Raw genomic sequence first — 24166 nt, 5'->3', positions numbered from 1 at the left:
ATTTCCCACTAAGAGGAACCACAACTCCTTGGAGAACTGGCTGGTTCTAGGCATAGGACAGAGCAAGTGCAAGGTGAGCCTAGGGCATCTTGTGCTGCCAGAAAATGAGGTGTGGAAAAAAAAAAAGGAATAATTCTCTGGCCGTCAAGTGGTTAGGACTCTGTGCTCTCACTGTCAAGGGCAGGGGTTCAATTCCTGGTCAGGGAACAAAGATCCCACAGGCTGCTCAACACATCCATGAAAGGAAAAAAAAAAATGCAGATGTGTCAAAAGAGCACAGAAGCTAACCTGAAGGCCAATGGCCAAACCTGGAATAACATGAGCATCGAATTAATTTTGGTAGAGGATTATAAACCAGAGAATAAAGTAAGTATCTGTGAACCCATACTAACATAAACAATTGAATACAGAAATGAGAAGGGACAGGTCATTTAATAGTAAAAATAGAAGGAATAATGGAAATGGAAAATGACCTTTGTCAAACAGCAGAATAATAGCTGTTGTCTACATCCCTAGATCATTAAGGGATAGTGTAACGGAGGCAAATACACGATGGGAAACAGAATACTTATATATTCTCAAAGTATCTTCCCACAAGACACTTACTAATAACAATGGGAAATATAGTAACCTTACATTGCAGAAGCCAGGTTCACAGTGCATCACTGGTAAGTGAGACCTATCAACATCAAGCATCTCCTTAATATGATGGGCCGAGAGGGGCACAGCATCACTGCTGGAGAGTGTTGCCAAAAATTTGTAACCTGAATTTGGTCATCAGCAAACATCAGACCAGCTCATATTGAGGGACATTTTACAAAACAACTGATTCATATTCTTCAAAAGTGTCAAAGTCACAAAAGACAAAGGAAGAATGAAGAACTGCCCTAGGTTGGATATCATATCAATGTTAATAGTATTGCATCAATGTTAATTTCCTGGTGTTGATAATTATACTTTGTGTGGGTATGTGTTAGTTGCTCAGTTGTGTTCAACACTTTGTGATCCCATGGACTATGACTTGTCAGGCTTCTCTGTTCACGGAATTCTCCAGGCAAGAATACTGGAGTAGGTTGCCATTCCCTTCTCCAGGGAATCTTCTCAGCCCAGGAATCAAACCGGAGTCTTCTGCATTGCAGGCAGATTGCTTATAGTCTGAGCCACCAGGGATTGTACTTTCGTTATATAAAATGCTATCCTCTGAGGAAGCTAGGTGAAGGTTATAGATGAAATAATTATAATAATTTTACAACTTTAAAAATCTAAAATAAAAAAAATTAAGCAGATTCAAAAATACCCTAAGTTCCTGATCTCCCCCTCAGCAGTCTGTTCCATTTCAGTTGATAGCAATTTCATTGTTCTTATAGTCTAGGCCCCAAACTTGGAAGTCATCATCCTTTATTTCTTTTTTCTCCTGATACCCTAAATCAATCCACAGGAAATTCTAAGGACTGTGTCCTCAAATATGTCCAGAATCTAACCACTTTTTATCACCCCCTTCTCATGGCCCCTTAGTCTACGATTCCATCAGTGACTCCCTGGGTTATTTCAACAGCTTTCTAACCAGACTTCTTCATCTGCCCCTCCTCTTGGAACTCTAAAGTCTCGTTTCTTGAAAAGTCAAAGGTCTGAACACACTTGTAGTTTGGGTTTGTTCAATCTCTGACATCTTATTACTTACTCTGTTCCAACCTCACTTATCTTCCTTCTTTTTTCAAAAAATTGTTTACTTATTCTTATTGAAGTATAGTTGACTTACAGTACTATGTAAGATACAAGTGTACAACACAGAAAAATTTCAATTCACAATCGTTCAAGGTTATACTGTTTATAGCTATTATAAAATATTGGCTATATTCCTTGTATTGTACAATATATCTTTGAAGCTTATTTATTTTATACATAACAATTTATACCTCTTAATCCCTTACTCCTGTCTTGTCCCCCCCACTTCCCTCTCCCATTGGTAACCACTAGTTTGTTCTCTGTGTCTGTGTCTTTTCTTCATATTTGCTTGTTTGTTTTATTTTTTAGATTTCATATGTAAGTGATAATATACAGTATTTGTCTTTCTCCATCTGACCTACTTCACCAAGCATAATACTCTTCAAGTTTATCCATGTTGTTGGAAATGGCAAAACTTCATTCTTTTTTATGCCTGAGTGGGTATCACATCCTTTTTACCCATTCATCTGTTGATGGACCCTGCTATCTTTTGAACATGGCAGGTGTTCGCTTTCCTTAGAGACTTTCCCCTGGCTGGTACCTTTTATTTGAATGCTCTTTCACACACATTTTTTTTTTTTTTGCTAACCTCCTTATCTTTTTGAAGTCTTTGCCTAAAGGTCTTTTTCTCAACAACCCAACCAATGTAGGCTTAAAAACTGCAAGTCTATCTTTAAAAATTGCATTGCTCACTCTTGATTCTCCTTAATCTGCAGCAATTTTGAGGTTATCACCTCTGAACATACTATATAATTTTAATTTATATCATATTTATTATGTATTGTCTCTCTCTACTTGCTGTCATGTAGACTCTGAAGAGGGATGAGATATTGGTCTGTACTTTCTCCCCTGAGTGTTAAAACAGTTTTTGGTATACTGTATATACTCAATGAATATATTATTATATAACTCAATAAATTTGTTATTTGAGTCATATATTACTGAAGGATAGAGAAAGGATAGAGAAGGATAAAAAAAAAATCATACGTCTCTTCTCCAATCAGGCAGTTAGACAACCAATATCAGTTGTTTAAAAGCTAAGAGAATATGTAAAAATAAGATTATGAAAGTGTTAGTTGCTCAGTCGTGTCTGACTCTTTGCAACCCCAAGGACTGTCCAGGCTCTTCTGTCCATGGGATTTTCCAGGCAAGAATACCGGAGTGAGTTACCATTCCCTTCTCGAGGGGATCTTCCTGACCCTGGGATCGAACCTGGGTATCCTGCATTGCAGGTAGATTCTTTAGCATCTAAGCCACCAGGGAAGCCAGGGGAAAAAAAAAAAAAAAAGGTTAGCCAGGGCTCTTTTGGTTGCAATTGAAAGACTTCTGCTCACAGTAGTTTTAGGGATAAAAAGGGGAATTTACTTGTTCACAAACCTGGAGAGCTCAGAAGTAAACCTAGCTCCAGGCATGTGGAAGTAGGGGCTTACAGCTGTCTTTAGAACTTCTTGATGTCTCCCTACATCACTCAGCTCTACTTTCCTCTGAAATAGCTCGGTCTCAGGCAGGTGTGGTCCATGTGGTGGCCCTGGAAGTTCTAGCTGTAGATTCTCCCACTGACTGAGAGCCCAGAATCCTCTCTGGCTTGGCATGGGTTACCTGCCCTGGGGCAAGGCAATGTGGTGATCTCATCACTCTGGCCTGGGGCACAAGAACAGCCCCCAACCACTCACAGTGAGAGTGGGAGAAGGGAAAGATAAGATTAATTATAAAATTGAGCCAAACCAATTTGTGTAAATTGATAGAACAGGATAGCTGATACTAGAAGTATGGCACTCTGACCCCTAGTGGTTAGATTACACCAAGAAAATTCAACATTAGCCCAAAGACAATAGCATGTTAATTTATTTCACATCATGTTTCTAACAGGAGGTGGCTCAGATGGTAAAGAATCCGTCTGCAATGCAGGAGACCTGGGTTCGATCCCTGGGTTGGGAAGATTCCCTGGAGAAGGGAATGGCTGCCCACTTCAGTGTTCTGGCCTGGAGAATTCCCTGGACAGAGGAGCCTGACAGGCTACAGTCCATGTGGTCGCAGAGTCAGACACGACTGAGCAACTTTCACTCACTCACTTTTTCAGTTTATTTAAGGACACCAACGTCCTTTTTTATCCTCTACATTGAAGCATTCACCCATTTGGAACGAATGTTCCTTTGACTATTCTTGTATCCTTTTAAAATTCTGTTTCTACTATCATCATCTTGGTTTCATATTTAGACTATTGTGATAATATCCTTATTTCCTTATTTTTTATCCTTTATGTAAACAAACACCTGAAAACTCTTACTAAAAAACTGCTTTAGTTGTATGGCATTCAGCTGGGAAATTTACCTGACAATTGATCAGACCCAATCAAAATCCCTGGGTCTAGAATTCATTTTCATGCGTCCCCTTATTCTTTTGTAGTTAAGAAATCACAGTTACCTTCTACTACATGTGGTGGGAAGGTAGCATATGTAATAATATATTTGCATAATACATGTTGACCTGCTGAACTTTAAAAATTGGGAACATATATATATAAATAGATTAATTCATTTTAAATTTCATTCTACTAAACTTATCTAATATTCTACACAGAAAATTTCATATATATTTATTATCATTTTTCAAGAGTTAATTAAATGTATGATTCATTTATCCTAAAGAGATACTGATTGGCACAAATTTATAAGTATGCCAGATAATTGCTCAAATCATAAACTAAATGTAAAATATGGCTCCTAAATTTTTATAGCTTTCATATTTTACTTTCTTTCTTCATTAGTGGCTGAGATAGTAAGAATTCTCTAACTTCATTATTGCCCACATTTTCTCTTTAATTTTCACTGTGAAGAATATCATTAAAAGATTGAGTTAATCGCTATGAAGGTTTATAATTTTATTCTATATTTCCCTTTTCATTCTTTTCTTTTTTCTCCAGTGATTTTCTTTATTTGAAATTATGCATTTTAAATGAAAGTATACAGTTTCTTTCTTTTGAGTTATTTATATAGAGTTGAAACAAGCACAAAAACCTAAAGTCAGACTGCCTAACCTTCAGTTTTCTCTGTAAAAAGGGGATAATGAGACTAATACTAGTACTCCTAATTTATAGGATTACTTATGGAGTCATTGTAAAGAATACATTTGATAATTCACATAAAGGACTTAGGGTGGTTACTGGCACGTGTCAACTCTCAAAACATGTTAGCTTTTACAATTATTTTATAGGCTCAGTTGCATTTTTAATGTATCTGTTTATACACCAACTGGTTTGTCTACCATCAATCATTTATAAAGCATTAAAAATATAATATTTTAATATTATATTGTTGGCTGGAAAAACAATAACAATATGGAGTGTCTATTCTTAGGAAGTTTGAAAGCTAATTGGAGAAACAAAGCATGAATATTTAAATTTATAAACAAAATGTGCTATATACATAAATGGAATATTATTTACCCTTAAAATGAAAGGACATTCTGATATGCTGCCACATGGATGAACCTTGAAGACATTAAACTAAGTGAAATAAGCCAGTTACAAAAGGACAAATATTGCATGGTTCCACTTATATGAAGAAACGACAGTAGTCAGATTCATACAAACAAATTCTGTAGGATGGTTGTCATCAGGGTTTGGGAAAAATGGGGATTAGGGAGTTATTGTTTAATAGGTAGAGAGTTTCAGTATGGGAAGATGAAAAAGTTCTGGAGATAGAGGGTTGTCTAAGAATGTGAAGGTACTGAATGCTGCTTACTGAGCTGTATAGTTAAAAATGGTTAAAATGGTAAATTTTATGTTATGTACGTCTTAACATAATAAAAAGATTTGAAATTTAAATGTTCATAAGAAAAAAATACAATGTAAGCAGATAAACCAGTAAATAATAAATTATCAAATGTCATTTTAATTTTATTTATAAAATACATCCATTTACTTTTTGAATAAATAATACGTCTGCATGGTCCAGAAATGAAAGGTACAAAATGACATACAGGAAAAAGCAAATCTTCCTTTAGCCACTCAGTATCTTTTCCTAGAGGCATGATTCTATTACCAATTATTTATACATCCTACCAGAGATTTTATACATGTCTAAAACTGTAGTTATAGCTATAGTCACACACTCTTTTTCCACTTAAGGATAGTGCATAAAGAAATTATCTTTCAATTAAAAATAAATTTAAAAAAGAATAGATACTGCATTAAAAATAACCTTGTTCTTTTTCAAGAACTGTATAGCTACCGTAAAGATATTTAACCTATTCCCTACTGAGAAGCCAGAGAGTTTTCAGTCTTTTGCTTTTGAAAGGAATCTTTCAAAGACTAATCTGGCACATATGTCATTTTGTGTAACCGTGAGCATTTCCATAAGTGAAATTCCTAGAAGTAGTGTCACTGGCTTTTCAAATGATTCAGATTGAGTGCCTTAAAGAGACAGATTTCACCAAAGAAGTGCTAGTGTCAGCTGCTTTATTCCCAAACTTGGAAACATCCTTGTATCCTTTCTTTCACACCTATCAATCTCTAAGTCTTGCTCATTTTACCTTCTCAATATCTTTTCTGTCTTCTCGTTTCATTTTCCCATTGCTCACAGCCAACAATTTCATTTAGGCTTTTCACTGTTCCTTCATGTTTGAAATGTCCTCAAACCCAGCCTCCTGCTCGGGTACTTTCATGCTACCCAGCACCACCAGGATTAAGTCTAATGTCTTAATTTGAGCAAACAAAGCTCACCTTAATCTGGTCCCTGCCCTTTCCTTTTCAGCTTTTTCTGCTATTATCCAACTTTACTCTTTTTGCTTTTATAATATATAACAGTTTATGGTTTTAGGCCACTATGTATTTGCCCTCACTGTCTTCTGAGTCTGGAATACTCTCATGGCATCCCAGAGGCAAGTACTGATTTCCTCATGTAAGAAACGGAACCTCCCTGTTGTGTCCACAAGCCCCTTGCATTCATCTTCGACAGGGATTGCTCTTCTCTAGTGAAGCTATATCCTTGTAGCAGCCTCAAAGAGTGGTAGGGAGTTGTCTTTTTTCCTTTCTAACCCTAGTATCCAGCTTCATCTTGCTTGAGGTCACATGGCATGCACTCAGTACACTTTCTTTGACTGAACTTAAATCAGATCTTGTAGAGAAGGGGTGCACTCATTCTTTCACCCCACATATGTTTAATGAGAGGCTATAAAGTGCAAGAGTATGTATTAGGCAGTGGGATTATCACCAAGAAGAAGATGAGCCAAAGCCTACTTATGGTCTAGAGAAAGAGGTGGGGCAACATAACACACAATTCTAATTCATTTGGGTAAAGATTGCCATGGATGTCATATCACAATTTAGAATTTTTTTTATAGATGATAAGGATGAACAAAGTGTGGCATTTTAACTGGAGGGAGTTGCACTAGGAAACTTGTTTTGTATTACAAAACAAGACAATAACTCCAAATCACTGTGAAACCCAGAGTCAGGCATAATTCTGAATTCCTGTTCGTGTCCTATTGTCTTCTATAGTGGAGATGCTTTTCTGGTAAACAAGGTCAAATACGATGTCTAGGGTAAAGAATAAGGTGAGATAATTCATGTAAAAGGTAACCACGTCAGAATCTTACATACCCCTTATTAAAATTCTCTTTTTATGCCAGACTTCTACTCCTAAACTGTCTTCTGACCGTTAAAAAACAAAACCAAAAAACAACAAAAACCCTTGCTTGCTGTTAAATGATCTATGTTAAGTTTAATGCAGCTGTTCTTTCTTTACCCTTTTCCATTTTCGTTAACACGATCTCTTTTCAGAAAAGGCTGAGGAAGTTGGGAAAATGTAATGAAAAGAGCAGGTTCTTTGGAGTCCGGCAGAGTTGGATTGAGTATGGAGGACAGTCACTACTAGCACAGTTATTTTGGACAAGTAATTAAACTCTTAGCGTCCTCTTCTGTAAAATAAGAATAAATGGGAGATAATGTTTATATAAAGTGTGGAACACAGTGTCCCACAGTAGTAAGAGCTCAGGCATGCATGCTCAGTGGCTCAGTAGTGTCCCGCTTTGCAACCCCACAGACTGTATGTAGCCCGCCAGGCTTCTCTGTCCATGGAATTCCCCAGGCAAGAATACTGGAATGGGCTGCCATTTCCTTCTGCAGGGAACAGCTCGGGGAGGTTAGCTATTAAACGATTCTAAGAACTCGATGTCTTGAAGGTCTTCTCCCTCCTGCCGTCGAAGGAATTAAGTGTAATCGGTTAAACCCGAACGCACACGTTCGGCGCCGATGTAGTTTGACCTCTCCGGGCCACCGTCTGCGAGCATGCGTACATAAATGTGGCGGCACGTACGTGTCATGGCGAGCTCCAGCTAAAGTCGCTGCAGTTTCCGGCGAGTGGCGTGTAGGTTCTGTTACTTTTGGTTGGCTTGTTATTTCCCGACTGCTGGGTAAGGGTGATGGGTGGATCGGTGTGGGGCAGAGGTTGACCAGAGCTGCTTTTACGGCAGAGCCTTGTTCCCCCAGTTTCAGTCCTTCTCGTGGCCGTTCGCTGGTTTGTTTCGAAATTGAAAGAAAACTTACCAGCTGGGTTGGGAACATTGGGAAGCAGATAGCGTTGCCTGAAGTGAGGACCGGGACCTTGGCCTTAGGTGCTGCAGGACTGTTAGGAGTACTTAAGAGATCTCGTTGCTTACTGTAAAATTTAATTTCCTCCGTTCTCCCACTTTCTGCGTTAGTTCGTGGGACGGGATAAGGCTTTTACAGTTACCATGCTTTCACGAGGCTGCATCTCAATAAAAATTTAAACTGAAGTTGGTCTGAAGAGCAGGTGTCTTGATTTTTCACTTTTCTTTCTCGTTTACTGTTGAAACCTGTCACAACACGTGTCTTTCGGGTGTCGGGTGATATGGAAACCTACTTGTTTGCTCTGTTTTGTAGTATTCTTACTACTGGATCACGCTGACGTATTGTAGTGCCGGATAGAATTTATTACTAGGGCCATACGCTGGATCTCAGTCATAGCAAATGTAGCAGATGTCAACATACCTGTCCTAATCAGTAAGAAATTGGGAGTAGTACGGAACACCGTTAACCTTGCTCTATAAAACCACCTTTTATAGAGTGTAATCTCTTTTAGGCAATTTTAGAGGCCTTACTGTGGTTTTGTAAACTTGTTGCAACTTTCTTTTCTAAACAGTTTTTATTTTCCAGACTCATCTTTCAAGACGATTTAAGACTAATTGCAAATAATCAAGGTACTTGTTTATTTTAAAACTTTTATGTTGGGAGTGATATTTACCCAATGTAATATGCAAAGAGGTAGCCTAATTTTAATTTGTTAGTGATTTTGTTGCCATCATTATATGGAAACACCAAGATCTCTATATCACTAAATCCAAGAAACATTTTCACTCATTTTACTCAAGCTTTCATCACTTGCCTTAAGCAGCACTGATCACGTCCACCTGTTTGACATACTGTCTTCATTTTCCTTCTGTGACCCTCTGATTTTTCTCATTTGGTGACTGCTTCTTGATCTCCATTGTAGGCGGTTTCTCTTCTGTTTGGTAGGTAAATTTGGAGTTCCTTAAGGCTTGGCCCATCACCTTTTCCAATTAGAAGAAATTCTATTCTTTTTCTCTCTGGGTGATCTAATCTACTTCTTCAGCAACACCAAGTTCTTTTTTATTTTAGCCATCTTAGTATGTGAGAGGGCTTCCCTGGTGGCTCAGATGGTAAAGCGTCTACTTGCCATGCGGGAGACCTGGGTTCGATCCGTGGGTCGGGAAGATCCCCTGGAGAAGGATATGGCCACCCACTCCAGTACTCTTGCCTTGAAAATTCCATGGACACAGGAGCCTCATAGGCTACAGTCCATGGAGTCACAAAAGAGTCGGACACGACTGAGCAACTTCGCTTTTAATGGTCTTCACTTTAAGTATGTGAGAAGTGTGTTGTGGTTTTGATTTATATTTCCTTGATAGCTAATGATGTTGGCATCTCATGTTACTGGCCCTTTGTATATCTTCTTTGGAGAAGATACATATTTGCAAATATGTATCTTCTTGATGGAGTTCTTTGAAGCATGAAAGTTTTAAGTCCAGTCTCTTTTCCTTTGTTTCTTGTTCTTTTGGTGTCATAAGAAAGACGTCATAAACACATACACCTATGATTTCTTGTAAGAGTTTTATAGTATTTCTTAAATTTAGGTCTGTAATCAATTTAATTTTTGTTTACGACGTGAAGTTGGAATCCAGCTTTATTCTTTGCATGTAGCCATCAAGTTGTTCCAACACTTGTTTTTTGAAAGCATACTCTTCCTCATTGAATATTCTTGGCACCCTTTTAGAAAATCAGCTGACTAGGTGATATGTTTTTGACAGGCATTCTAGATGATTTTTATGAAAACAAACAAACAAAAAAACAACTCCAGGACAGTGATTTTCAAACTGTAGTGCATGTCGAAATCACCTGGAGGGCTTGTTAAAGATTGCTGAGCTTTATTCCAAGTATCTGATTCAGCTGGTTTGGAGGGGGACCCAAGACTTCGTTTCTAGGAGGTTCTCTAGTGACACTGAATTGTGCTGGTGTGGGAGCCATACTATAAAAACTATGGGTGTAGGACTTTTGTTCCCAGCTGTGGCAGCACATGAGACTTACTGGAAAGTTTTAAAAAATATTGATGGCTAGGCTGAGTTCTAGAGATTGATTCAACTAGAGCAAGGCTCTAGTTGATAATTTTGTTGTTGATAATTTTCTATAGCTCCCCAGGTGACTATAATGAACATCAACTGAGAACCTTCCTAGGAGAACAGTGGTTCTCAGTGAGATGTATAGTGGAATCACCTAGACAGGTTTTACATAGCCACCCTTAAATTCCACTTTGGAGATTCTTTGGGGGTTGGCTGTTATAAAAGCTCTCCTAATAAATCACCTCTGTAAATAGCCAGTACTCTATACTATCTATTTGTCATCATTTTCCATGTCTCCTTTTTCACTTTCTGTTTTTCTTTCCTTTATCAAACTTGATTTTCTCTACCTTTGAGAGAGAACTTTATATAATTCATTCTGTAGCACTTAACTACTATCTTGCTTTCCTTCTATTCTCACACTTTCATTATTATTCACTTATTTAATATTTTCTGAAGGCTAACAATTCACTTTACCAGTTTGCTGGAAGTAAAAAGCTTGTTAATAGTGATAGGTGAGTTTATTCAGGTGTTTATTATATGCAGCCAGGTTTAGGAACCTCTGCGTTTTATATTTGTCTCTTTTGTTTAGAGTGAATTTCTAGAAATGGAATTGCTGGGCTAAAGGATATATGAGTGTCAAAGTTTGATACGTATTGCTAGATTGCCCTTCAGAAAGGGTTTGGCAGTTCTACCGTGCTTTTAGCTAACAATTGGTTTTTTGTCAGTCTTTGTTATCAGTGGGGTAGATGGAAAATAATTTCTTGTTTAAGTTCATGCCCTTAGTGTGTTTGAGCATTCTTTCCTATGCTTAATGGCTATTTGACTTGCTTAAGTGTGTTGCCAGTTTTTCCTTTGCCCATTTTTTTTCTGGGATGATTTTCTTTCTTAGGGTCATCTCAGACTCTTGCATTGTTTGTGCTTTGCCAATGAAACAGAGTCATCTGGGGAGAGCTTGGTGTTGAGAGAGGGTCCAATTCTAGCTCTGTCAGTGGACAAATCTAAGTCCTTTGGACTTCTCCCATCTAGTGTAAGAATTTCCTTCTGTGTTATAGAAAGACTAGCTAAATTCAGCTTAAACAAGGATTTATTCATCCTTTCATTCAGCAGATATTCTGCACTTGCTGTGTGCTAGGCATTGTTATAAGTGTTGTAGATATAGTGGTGAAAAAGACAGGGTGCCTCTGTTCTGAAGCTTCCACTGTAGTGAGAAAGACACCAGCAGTTACATATATGGAGTCAGGTAAGTGTGATGAAGGGAAACGAAGCATAAAGTGGAGTTAGAGGCTGGTGAGAGTGTGTGGGATGCCTGATCAGTGTGTGGTTATTTTAGATAAGGTCGTTAGGAAAAGCCCTTTCCAAGGAGGTGTTATTTGAGTAAAGGAGTAGGCAGCAAGGCATCCAAATATCTGGGGATGATATTCCAGACAGAGGAAGAGCAAGTGTGAAGGCCCTGAGTCAGAAACTAGCTTGGTCTGCTTGGAGAATGTCGGAGAGGTTATTACAGTTGGGGCAGAGTGGGAGGTGGCAGAGGGACCATATTTTGTAGACTGGGTTGTGGACAGTTTAAAAAAAATTTCTTTTTTTTTTTTTTTTGAGAAGCTGCCATGCGCTAGGTAGTTTAGGCACCACCTAGGATAAAGCAGTGAACAAAACACTCAAAAACCTTCCCACCCCCAGAGTATATATCCTAATAGAAAGAGATGGTAATAAGATGATGAAGATACTGTTGTGGAGGAAGAAATTTTCCTCTACAGTTCTCAAACAAAAGTGTAGTAGCATGCGGCATGTATACATGAGCTTCCCTAGTGACTCGGGGGGTAAATGATCTGCCTGTAGTGTGGGAGACCTGGGTTTGATCCCTGGGTTGGGAAGATTCCTTAGAGAAGAGAATGGCTACCCGTTCCAGTATTCTGGCTTGGAGAAGAATGAGTGGATACCTACTCCTCTCCTCCATGGACAGAGAGCCTGGCAGGCTATAGTCCATGGAATTGCAAAGAGTGGGACATAACTGAACAACTCACACTTTCACATACATGGGACAGACCCAGGGAAACTGAGTAACTTGCCAAAATGCCTGAAACTTACCTTAAATATTGTCTTCAGCTAAAGACAAAAGATCTTGGGGGTAGTGGTTTGGGACCTCAAAGCGGAGGAAGGCAGTTGCCATGAGATGGAAAAGCAAATGTTTGGTAACAGTTTTAACAGACAGACTTTGCCTGGTTCCCCCCCCCTCTGTGCACATAGTTCATACTATAGTTATCCATGGGGATCGCCTCCCTTCCTGAAACATGTCTTCTCTTTACATTCTTTTAGCAGTTAGAAGGAAGGTCAAAGTTTCTTCTTGGCCTTGATTTGTCTTCAGCTCAAAATAATCCACATGGCAAAGAGACATTTTCGGGTGGCAGGTTTGTTCCTCTGTAGTATCTAAGCACATGGGGAGGTGCTGAGGCACGAAAGCAAGGCTGGGGGGAGGGGGACAGGAGGTGTGTGTACATGGCGAGGTGGGGGTTGTTCAGAAAGACCTCACTGGTGACATTTGGACAGAGTTCCAAAGGGCTTGAAGGCATTCCAGGCTTGACCAAGACCTTGAGATGAGTGTGTGCCTGGTGGGTATGAACTAGCCAGAGAGCCCATGTGTCTGAGTGGAGTTGAAACTGTGCACCTCAGATGGGACTTGAATCCACAGGCTGGGACCCAAACCTTGCCAGAACCCAGACTGGGACTTGAACCCACAATCTTTTTGAACCCACAATCTTTTAATCGAGATCACACATGTGGTCTCAGGGCTTCCCCAGTAGCTCAGACAGTGAAGAATCTGTCTGCAATGCAGGAGATCTGGGTTCGATCCCTGGATTGGAAAGATCCCCTGGAGAAGGGAATGGCAACCCACTCCAGTACTCTGGCCTGGAGAACATGGACAGAGGAGCCTGGTGGGCTACAGTCCATGGAGTTGCAAAGAGTCGGACACAACCAAGCGACTAGCACATAACACATACCTGGTCTCAGGACTTAATGAAGCTCACGTTCTTCTTATCAAAAGAATTCAGTGAGAGACAAAGTAATAGGTAAGAAGTGGGTTTATTTAGAGAGAAACACGCTCCACAGAATGTGGGCCTTATCAGAAGGTAAGAGGCCCCAAAATATGGCGTGGTTAGTGTTTATGTCTGGGTAATTTCATAGGCTAATTTCATGGGCTTCCCTTGTAGCTCAGTTGGTAAAGAATCTGCCTGTAATGCAGGAGATCTGTGTTTGATTGCTGAGTTGGGAAGATCCCCTGGAGAAGGAAATGGCAACCCACTCCAGTATTCTTGCCTGGGAAATCCATGCACAGAGGAACCTGGCAGGCTACAGTCCATGGAGTTGCAAGAGTTGGACACAACTTAGCGACTAAACCACCAGTCTCTAATTTCATAGGCTAATGAGCAAGAGGATTATTCCACTTATTTTGGGGAAGGCATGGGGATTTCCAGGAATTGGGCTACTCTTCAGCCTTTCACGGTCAGCTCTGAGCTGCCGTGCGGTGGCTGTGTTACTTAGCATGCTGATGTAGTATAGTGAGCGTATGAGATTCAGGGCCCACTGGAAGTTGAGTCTTCTGCTACCTTGGACCTAGTTGGTTCTTACCAGTGTGTCATGTCCCGTGGCTAAGAATTGTGGAATCTTCCTGGACAAGGGATCGAACCCATGTCTCCTGTATCGGCAGGTGGATTCTGGATTCTTTACTACTGAACTACCAGGGAAGCCCCTGTCCTTGTAAAACTTAGTGCTTTTAACTCTGGGCTTTTTACTCTGATAGAATACCAATGGAAGGTTTTGATCAGAAACCTGAGATGAACTCAGGTTTTAGATGGATCCCTGGCTTATTGTGCAGCAAGGTTCCTTTGGGAATTGAGGGTAGAAGTAGGTGACTATGACAGTAATCCAGGCAAGAGTTAATGTTGGGACCAAGAATATAACAGAGGGTATGGTCAGAAATGGTTAGATTCTGAATAATTTTGGAAGCTCAAGCCAATGGGATTTTGGTGATGTATTGGACTTAGGGTGAAGGAAAGAGGAGTCAGGGATGATTCCAGGATTTTGGGCCTGAAAGGTTAGAAGGTTGGTATTGCTTTTCAGTGAGATGGAGAAAGTCGTGGGGGGATCTGTGTGATCCTCCTGGCTGCAGGTGGGGTCAGCTGGGGAGAGAATCAGGAGTTCTGTTCTTGATTTTAAGTTTGAAGTAACTCTTAGCCATTCAAGCAGGGTGTTAAGTAGGCAGTTGGATGGACATCTGAGTCTGAAGTTCAAGGGAGGCCTGGGGCTGGTTATATAAGCATATATAGTTAGTATTTCAAGGCCACGAGGCTGGATGAGATCACCTAGGATGCGCCTGTAACTAAAGAAGAGAAGACATCCTGTAACGGAGCCTTGGGGGTGTTCTGACCTTGAGAAGTTGGAGAGATGAGGAACGGGCAATGGAAACTTGGGGAGTGGCTAATGCAGGAGGGGGAGAACTCGGCGTGTGGGATCCCGAAAGCCAGGGAAGAAGATATCTTGGGGGAATGAAGGGTCAGTAGTGTCAAGTGCCGCCGGCAGGATCACATGAGGTGGCTGAGAGTTAACTGCTCTGTAGATTGCTGGAGTCACTGAAATCAGGTCGGCAGTTTTGGGATGGTGGGGGTGAAAGCCTGGCATATGAGGGACTGGGAGGGGGAAACTGGAGACAGTTCTTGCAAGGAGTTTTAAAGCATAGAAATGTGATGGAGACAGTAGGTAGAGGAAGTGAGGCCTCGATAAGGTTTTTGTTTTTTAAATGGGAGAAATAACAGTACCCACGGACAGTTAGTGATTAGGTAGGGAGGAGCATGACTAGAATTCTGTGCTCCAGCAGGTTACTCTTAGAGGGGTGGGTAGTTCTAGTAACAGGTTGGTACGTGGGCGAAGAACCATTTCCTATTAAGAGAATGCAGTCTTCTGTCTGCGGAATGTGGGAGGGGATCTGAGGGTGGGCTTCACTCAGGCCTCCTGTTTTCAGTACCATCTATAGCCTCATGAAGAGGCAATCCATGAGAAATTAATTTTCAGGAAGTTTCTAAGATCAGTGAGTTTGTTTCTTTACTGTAGTTCTTCGCAGTCCTTGCTCTCGTAGTATACACATACATGCATGCACACACATACTGGGAGTCTGAGAGAGGCAGAATTTTCCAAATTTATTTGACCACAGAACTAGTTTTTCACTGATAGTTCATAGAACCAGTTTGGGAGACACTTAGTTCATTTCACCTTCCCTAGTGTGCTGAGTCAGCCAGGGCTCTTGTTGGCAAGAGCAGAAAGCCCAGCTCAAATGAATTTAAGCCTCAGGGAATTCCTGAGCTCACATGAATGGGCAGAGCAGGGCTATGTCTGGCTTCAGGCATTGGTTGGATCTAGCTGCTCAAGTATCTCATCTCTCCAGCTCTTATAAGACTTCCTGCCTTGGGTAGTCTTCTGCTTTGTGGCAGGCAGGATGGCCCCCCAGTAGCCTCAAGTTGACATCCTCCTAACTGAGCCACTTCAGTGAAAGAGAAGTTAGCACTGGCATGGAAGTCCTCATGGTGACTGTGACTGACTGGGCTTGTTAGGTCCAACTCTGAGCCGATCTTTATGGCTCAGGGTGAATTACTCTGGCAGGCATGGGTCACGTGTGCCATTGCTGTGCCTGGGGAGGGAGGAGGCCTGTAATTGACAGGTGGTATGCATGCTGCGATTCATGGGGTCGCAAAGAGTCAGACATGACTGAGCGACTGAACTGAACTGATGCGTGCTGTGGTGTGTTACAGATTTGTAGTGATATCTCATTGTGGTTTGTATTTCTCTGATTGCTGGTAATGTTAAATCTCTTTTCATGTACTTTATATCCCACTCAGTAAGATTTGTCTGATTTATCCGATGTTTCTTGTTTTTTAGTATCTCTTGTATTTTCTGTAAAGTTGAAGTTAAAATCTAAAGGCTTTATTAGATTTAAGTTTGGCAAGAATATTTCATAGGTGATATGTTAAACAGATGTTCTGAGGACTCATGCCTGTATCATTTATAACTTGTTTATACGATAGAGAAGATGCCTTCTGCATCCTGTGATACGTTCCTGGATGACATAGAAGATATTGTGTCACAAGAAGATTCAAAGCCACAAGATAGGCATTTTTCGAGAAAGCACGTTGTTCCAAAGGTGCGAAGGCGAAATACCCAAAAATATTTGCAAGAGGAAAACCGTCCACCAAGCGATAGGTAAGCTTTTTTTGAAATTATATTCCGTATCGTACCATGGGAGAGGCTGACACTACTGTATGTGATATACATAATGTATCTTTTAAAAGAATCTTTGAAGTTTTGAAAGGAAATATGTAGGGTTTTTAAAATTTGAATGGTTATATTTAGCAAAGTCATTAATTAAAGATGTCAAATTGCATATTGGCCTAGGGCAGTATTTGGCACAAAGATAGATCACCCTGCCTCCCACCCTCCTTCGACCAGATCTCTTTGATATCATTGTGGTTGGTATGTTCTTGTTACTTCCACAGTAAAATTTTTATTGGAATTTATGATTCTTAGGAGATAGTGGTGGGAGATAGTGGTGGTTTGGGCATGTGGTTTTTCTTAGCAAATTTAAAGTACTTATGAATCAACTAAAGGCTTTTGACACAAATTCTTGTGCTGTTTGTACTGTTAGGTATCTAGTGAAATTCTAATACAACCTAGCCAGAAAGGATTATGCAGTTATATAGTTTTAATATGCTTATAGTTGTATATCTAGTAAACTTGAAAACTTTGATGCATTTGATTTGGAACAGAGTCATAAAGTCTATGAATTTAAATTTGCTTAATACTTGAAATTTATTAACTTTTTCTTGACCATATGATTAAAGGTAATGTCTACTTAGTTGTTAATTATTTAGGGCAATCCAAGTTGAAAGTCCTTTTATTCCCTTTCTAAAAATTACATTTTTTAGAACTCTTTTTATAGGCGGAATACTTTTATTATTAATAGTGCTGTAGGGTGACAGATTTTCATTTTGATTGAGTTATTTATATCTAAGTTATGAAGATTTGATTAGTATATAGTGGTCTTCAGATGTGTTTAGGTTTTCTTTATTTGCTTTTGCTGCTAGAACCATTTTCTGTGCTATTGTTATTTGTTTGTACCTTTCCAGGAATTGAACTTAGTGGTAGTATTTAGTAGTATTAAACTTAAAATACAACTTGGAGAAGATATTCTTTACATAGAAAGATAGTCTTAGAATGTTATACTGTTATTTTATCTTGATTTTAGACTTTTGGTGTAACAGCAGATTAAGTTGGTACATTTAATGAATAGCTTATGAATAGAATGCAGGGAGTGTTTTTGCATAATATGCTCAGAAATTAACTTGTGCTTTTTATTTTAAAAAATCCCTTAATGAGGCTTATTTTTTAAAATTGATTAACAGCACTATTCCAGGCATACAGAAAATTTGGATACGAACTTGGGGTTGTTCTCATAATAATTCAGATGGAGAATACATGGCTGGACAACTGGCTGCTTATGGATACAAAATTACAGGTAATGAGATACATAATGTGTTTTATTGATTACATTTTTTAAAGCCAGGGTTTTTAGAGGTATAAGTTCTAGCTTCAGCAACTAGAGGATAATTTAGCATGACTTAATGATTTTAAGAGAAAATAAAATGCTAATATGTTGTCTAGACTCTTGAGCAATGTGGCTTTGAGCTGTGTGCCACACTCATCTGGGGACATTTTCCAGTGCAGATGCTACTGGACTAACAGTCTGGGGCTGGTTGAGTCCTGGGATGTGGAGCTCTCCAATAGTGGAGCCAGGTGTGACACTTGGGGATATGTGGGGTGATATCGGCTGCAGGTCTGGGAACCAGTCCCCTGCAAGTGCTGAGGGATGACTATATATCTCATTTAAAAAAAGAAAAGTAAAAACTCCTCATTTTGAAATAAGTTTGAACTGACAGAAAAGTGGCAAAATTACGTTTCTGTATGCCTTTTATATCTTACGTAGTTACGGTATAATTCACTGGGAAGTGAGCAATCTGCCAGTTTCTCAATTTTTTTCTAATTTTTTATGACCTTGACGCTTCTGAAAGAGAATCATTTTGTAGAATGCCCATCATCTTAGGTTTGTCTGATAGTTTCTCATGGTTAGAATAAAGTAATTAATGCATTTCTGGCAAGAGGAACATACAAGTGGTATTGTATCTTTCTCAGCTCAGTGCGTCAGGGGCTTCATGATGTTGGTACACTAACCCTTATCTGCCAGATTTCTCTTCTGAGTTATGTTTCTCACTGTCACTGATAAGTATCCTGTGTTTCCTCAACCATTTGCATACTAATTTTAGTATTCGATAATTTTAGTATCTGTTGGTGGATCTCGTCTGCAACTGTTGTTACTGTGATAGTTGCGCAGTGGTGGTTTTCTGTTTTCTTTCCTCCCACATTTAATAGTTTGGATTCTTCTGAGCCTCTGGAGAAGGAAATGGAAACCCACTCCAGTATTCTTGCCTGGAGAATCCCATGGAAGGGGAGGCCTGGTGGGCTACAGTCCAGGAGGTCCATGGGGTCACAAAGAGTTGGACACAACTGGGCAACCGAGCATACACACATCCTTCTGTGAGGAAGCGCTGTCCTTTTGCCACCATGCTACTTGTTTTTATCAGTATGGGCTCACGGATATTTACTCTACAGGTTATAGTTCGCTGCTGTCATGTCATTGCTTGCATTGTTCTAGCTTTGGCCACAGGACCTCATCAGGCTGGCGCCTGTGTATTTCAGACATGCCCCCCCTTGCTTTCTGATCACTTCTTATTTTCTGGCACCACAGGAGGTTCTAGTCTTGTATTTCCCTTTCCCAGCCTCAGAAGCAACCACTTTTTCGAGGAATCCTGACCCTTTTCATTAGGAGACTAGTGTTTAGAACCGGACCAAAGACCCGGGCACTAGGTGTGCTCTTTGCCACCATGAAGTATCAGTGCTTCTAGGTCCTCTCCGCAGACAGAGTTAGGAAATACGTAGATATACTGACTGGCGCACACACATCTCTATTTCTGTCGTATGTGTATTAGATGGGAACTTAGTTTGAGTGCTTTGTGACAGGCAGTGGCCCAATGCTTTATTTGTGTTATCTTACTTGTGCCCTGCTCAGTTGTGTCCAACTCTTTGTGACCCCAGGTACTGTAGCCCTCCAGGTTCCTCTGTCCATGGGCATGGACAGAGACAAGAATACTGGAGTGGGTTGCCATTCCTTCTCCAGGAGACCTGCCTGGCCCAGGAATCAAACCTGAATCTCCTGCATTACTCCAAAACACTGCTTTTGACCACTAGTCTATATCGCATAGCAACTTGCTTTTGCATGTGAAATTGGCTGGTCCCAGGTTCGATGCACATGTTAGGAGTAGGGAAGATTGGAAAGGTAACTCCTTTCATAGCTTTGTTTCCTTCAATAAGTAAATGCTCAAATGTCATTAATTTTGTTTTTGATACCATTTTTTAGAGAGCGAAATCAGTCTTATGTAAAAAAATCCACCTAAAATCTGCTTTTAGAATCACTTCTCTGTGTTCATTAGTAATTTTTATATAATTTAGCCTAGACTTGTCTAATACATTCTGATGGTACATTTGAAAATGAAAGAAATCACTTTAAAGGTAGTTTCCTGAAACATTAAAAAAAATTCAAAGTTTGATTTATCCTGTGTGTGTGTGTGTTAGTTGCTCAGTCGTGTTTGTCTCTGCGACCCCATGGATTGTAGCCCACCAGGCTCCTCTGTCCATGAGATTCTCCAGGCAAGAATACTAGAGTGGGTTGCCATTATCCTATATGATATTAAATATCTAACATATTTTAATGTTTTTGTCTATTAGCATTAAAAAAAATCTTATAACAGTACTCTTCTATGTAAAGTAATAGTCTTAACGTGTTTACACAAGAATGTTAAGCTTTGTTATGTACACCTAATTTTGGTTTCTCATTTGGGAATACCAAAAAGGGAATTAAGGAACCAATCACTTGAATATGAAATTTATTTTTCTTAATGTGGTTTATTTTATATGCCTGTGTAACTGATACATATTTGTATTAATTTTACATGTTGTTGATTTTACTCACTTCAGAAATTTGTAATTGGTTTCAGTTTAGTCTGGCTTGCATGCAGTAGACACTAGGACCACTTTTCATGCTTGTCTAGATGCTGTAGGCCCAGAAAATATAAGCATTATCTTCAGTAGGACATTTAATAAGGAAATCTCTACAGGAAATCTCTCATTTAAGTTAGATATATGAATGATTTCTGGATGCCTATGCCAGTGGTCTCTTTTGTTATTGTGAAATAATGGGAGTTTATAAAAAATATTATTTCTTAATAGCTTATAATTAATCAAATGTAGACCTAAAATGGGCTTCCCTGGTAGCTCAGCTGGTAAAAAATCCACCTGCAATGCAGGAGACTGCGTTTTGATTCCTGTGTTGGGAAGATCCCCTGGAGAAGGGCATAATAACCCACTCCAGTATTCTTGCCTGGAGAATCCCATGGTCTGAGGAGCCTGGCGGGCTAAACTCCATGGGGTCACAAAGAGTTGGACATGACTGAGCATCGAAGCACAGCACATACCTAAAATATTTTCATTTAACTCTGTAATTGATAAGAATGAGGTATAAAATAGTTTATGTATAATGTTCACAGAGGTTATTGAAAACAGGATACAGAGAAATTCAGAATTCTCAGTTACCAGTGGTGGATATTTTTACTATTTGAGGAGAGTGGACATTTTTTACTATTTGAGGAAAGAAGAGAGATTATGTCAGTAAATACTTGAAATTGTTGCTTTTGTATAAATCTAGGAATATAATTTGGAGAAGGCAATGGCACCCCACTTCAGTACTCTTGCCTGGAAAATCCCATGGGCGGAGGAGCCTGGTGGGCTGCAGTCCATGGGGTCGCTAAGAGTCAGACACGACTGAGCGACTTCACTTTCACTTTTCACTTCCATGCACTAGAGAAGGACATGGCAACCCACTCCAGTGTTCTTGCCTGGAGAATCCCATGGGCGGAGGATCCTGGTGGGCTGCTGTCTATGGGGTCGCGCAGAGTTGGACATGACTGAAGTGACTTAGCAGCAGCAGCAGCAGGAATATAATTACTCCATCGTAACACTGCACAGAGGCTTGCTCAGAGTAGTAAGTGCTTATTTGGTGACTCTTTCAAACCCTTTTTATTTTGAGGAGAAGGTGATTTAAACCTTAGAAAATAATTCCTGCTTGCCTTTCATTTCATTTTCTGCCCTGCTGAGGGAAAAATGATGTCATTCCCCAAAACTCGGACACCTGTTTGCATGATATAATTAAATTAGTATCATGGAAAGCAGTCAAACTGTCCTGGTAGGTACAGTGGCTTTTAAAAGAAGTATGATTTGAACACATACATTTCATGAGTGTGTTCTTCAAGTGAGTGATTTCTTATAGACTAAGTAGAAATGCACTCCCCCCCTCACCATAGTGCTTCCTTTGGTTATTGGTTTTGGATTATTTCTTTTGGAAAGTTGGTAAATTATTTTCAGTTCCTCTTGGTTCAGTTCAGCTCAGTTGCTCGGTTGTGTTAGACTCTGTGACCGCATGGATTGCAGCACATCAGGCCTCCCTGTCCATTACCAACTCTTGGAGTTTACCCAAACTCATATTCATTGAGTTGGTGATGCCATCCAACCATCTCATCCTCTGTTTTCCCTTCTCCTCCTGCCCTCAATCTTTCTCAGCCCTCAGTCTTTCTCAGCATCAGGGTCTTTTCCAGTGAGTCAGCTCTTCGCATCAGGTGGCCAAAGTATTGGAGTTTCAGCTTCAACATCAGTCCTTCCAATGAATATTCAGGACTGATCTCCTTTAGAATGGACTGGTTGGATCTCCTTGCAGTCCAAGGGACTCTGAAGAGTCTCCTCCAACACCACAGTTCAAAAGCGTCAATTCTTTTGCACTCAACTTTCTTTGTAGTCCAACTTTCACATCCATACATGACTACTGGAAAACCATAGCCTTGACTAGACGGACCTTTGTTGGCAAGGTAATATCTCTACTTTTAATGTGCTGTCTAGTTTGGTCATAACTTTCCTTCCAAGGAGTAAGCGTCTTTTAATTCTATAACATTTTAAGGGCGATCTAGTATGGACATTTAATAATATTAATGGCTTTAATGATTAGAGTAGTTGCTTTTTGCTGTCCTTCATTTTGAAATTTCTTCTCTTGTATGTACTAGTCTCTTCTATGTGATCCTTATTAGAAGCCATTTTTCTCCTGGACTGGTGGGTGAGAGGGATTATACCATTGGACTCCATGCTGCAGGAACGTGCACAGCTTATTAACTTCTGTTCTGAGTGAGAAGTTGGGAGTCGCTGTTTAGTTATAGACAGCAGTGTCGGCTGAGAGCTTCCTGGTCCATTCCTACCTCCTTAATTATGAAGTCATTTTCCATCTTCTTGACTTTTCCAGTGCAATTTTCTAGTGCAATTCAGTGAAAGAATCATCAGGCATCTTAATGCAGAGCTTTTAGCTTGCCTTCCATGGACCTCTGTAATTTAGACTTCTTGCCCCTTCACCATCGCCACAGTTATTTACGTGTGGGTAGCAACTCACTCCAGTACTCTTGCCTGGAAAATCCCACGGACAGAGGAGCCCCTTAGGCTGCAGTCCCTGGGGTCGCTGTGAGTCGGACACGACTGAGCGGCTTCGTTTTCACTTTTCACTTTCATGCATTGGAGAAAGAAATGGCAACGCACTCCATTGTTCTTGCCTGGAGAATTCCAGGGACGGGGGAGCCTGGTGGGCTGCCGTCTATGGGTCACATAGAGTTGGACATGACTGAAGCGACTCAGCAGCAGCAGCAGTGTCTTACAGTTTGTAAAATGCATTCATATCTAATTGCTAGTTTTATGTAGCTTTGGGATAAAGACAGAACAAAGACTGTTGACCTAGGCTTTGAAAAAGATATTTAAAAATATCCTGACATATAGGTTGCTGACTTAAATTATATAAATTATTATAAATTAATGTTTATAATGAAGGTTTTAGTTATGTGCTGAGTAGAACATTTTCTTAATGTAATACAGAATTTCCTTGCAGAAACTCTTTATTGTGTAGCCAGAGATGGTGCTTTTATCTGAAGGTTTTGAAGTCTGTCTGGAATTACAGTGAAAGTAAATTTCACTGTGATCATTTGCAGAGTGCTTGTAATGCAGAGGGATCTGCAGCTTATACATTGTTGAATCTTAGCGTTATTTTAAAGCCCAGAAGTTAAACATAGAAAGGATTATATAAAGGGAAACAAAGCCTTCCCTCCACTAAAATAGAAGCTATATCTGATCTGTAAAACGTCCTCATGTGGGCATTTCAGGCTAATTCTATAAGCTTTTACTTTTTATATATATCTTATGTTCTAGAAAACTATACTCTTATTTAAAAGTACTTTCTTTTAAGTAAGAAAGTATTTTTAAGAAAATACTTTTTACTAACTTCCCAGTAATTTACTTTCATTTTCTCTCCCTGGTTATTGTGGAAATACTATATTAGGTGCTTTTCATGTAATCTTGTAAGAATATTCTTCATAAGTCATAATATTTTTATGGTTACTTTTTGCCACTATTAAATCACCTAGAAAATTGAGAATTTTATTAAAAGCTGGTCTTGTATGAAGAACTGATGGTGCAGGGATAGAAGAGTAAACCTTTTTTTCAGGGTGTGTCTTCCAGCAAAATAAAAGGGATGAACCAGTTGTGGCAG

General features: G+C 39.7%; 1 protein-coding gene across 8 annotated transcripts in view; it reads left to right on the top strand.

Moving 5' to 3' along the window:
* The first annotated feature begins 8010 nt into the window (after positions 1-8010).
* Positions 8011-24166, top strand: part of CDKAL1 (CDK5 regulatory subunit associated protein 1 like 1) — a 607158-nt gene continuing 591002 nt past the window's right edge. The window contains exons 1-4 of one of the 8 annotated variants that reach the window (XM_027959153.3): positions 8011-8093; positions 8903-8946; positions 16455-16629; positions 17829-17941. In XM_027959153.3, coding sequence (XP_027814954.1) covers positions 16460-16629; positions 17829-17941 — 283 coding nt within the window. In that variant the 5' untranslated portion in view covers positions 8011-8093; positions 8903-8946; positions 16455-16459. Of the gene's footprint in view, positions 8140-8888; positions 11624-16454; positions 16630-17828; positions 17942-24166 lie in introns of all 8 variants that reach the window. The other 7 variants (XM_060403461.1, XM_027959155.3, XM_060403462.1 and 4 more) reach the window with 7 other exon arrangements.

The sequence above is a fragment of the Ovis aries genome, chromosome 20, assembly GCF_016772045.2.
Source record: "Ovis aries strain OAR_USU_Benz2616 breed Rambouillet chromosome 20, ARS-UI_Ramb_v3.0, whole genome shotgun sequence".
In the NCBI taxonomy this organism is placed as follows: domain Eukaryota; kingdom Metazoa; phylum Chordata; class Mammalia; order Artiodactyla; family Bovidae; genus Ovis; species Ovis aries.
Note: the sequence above shows the minus strand (reverse complement) of the source record. Positions and strands in the feature narration are given on the sequence as shown.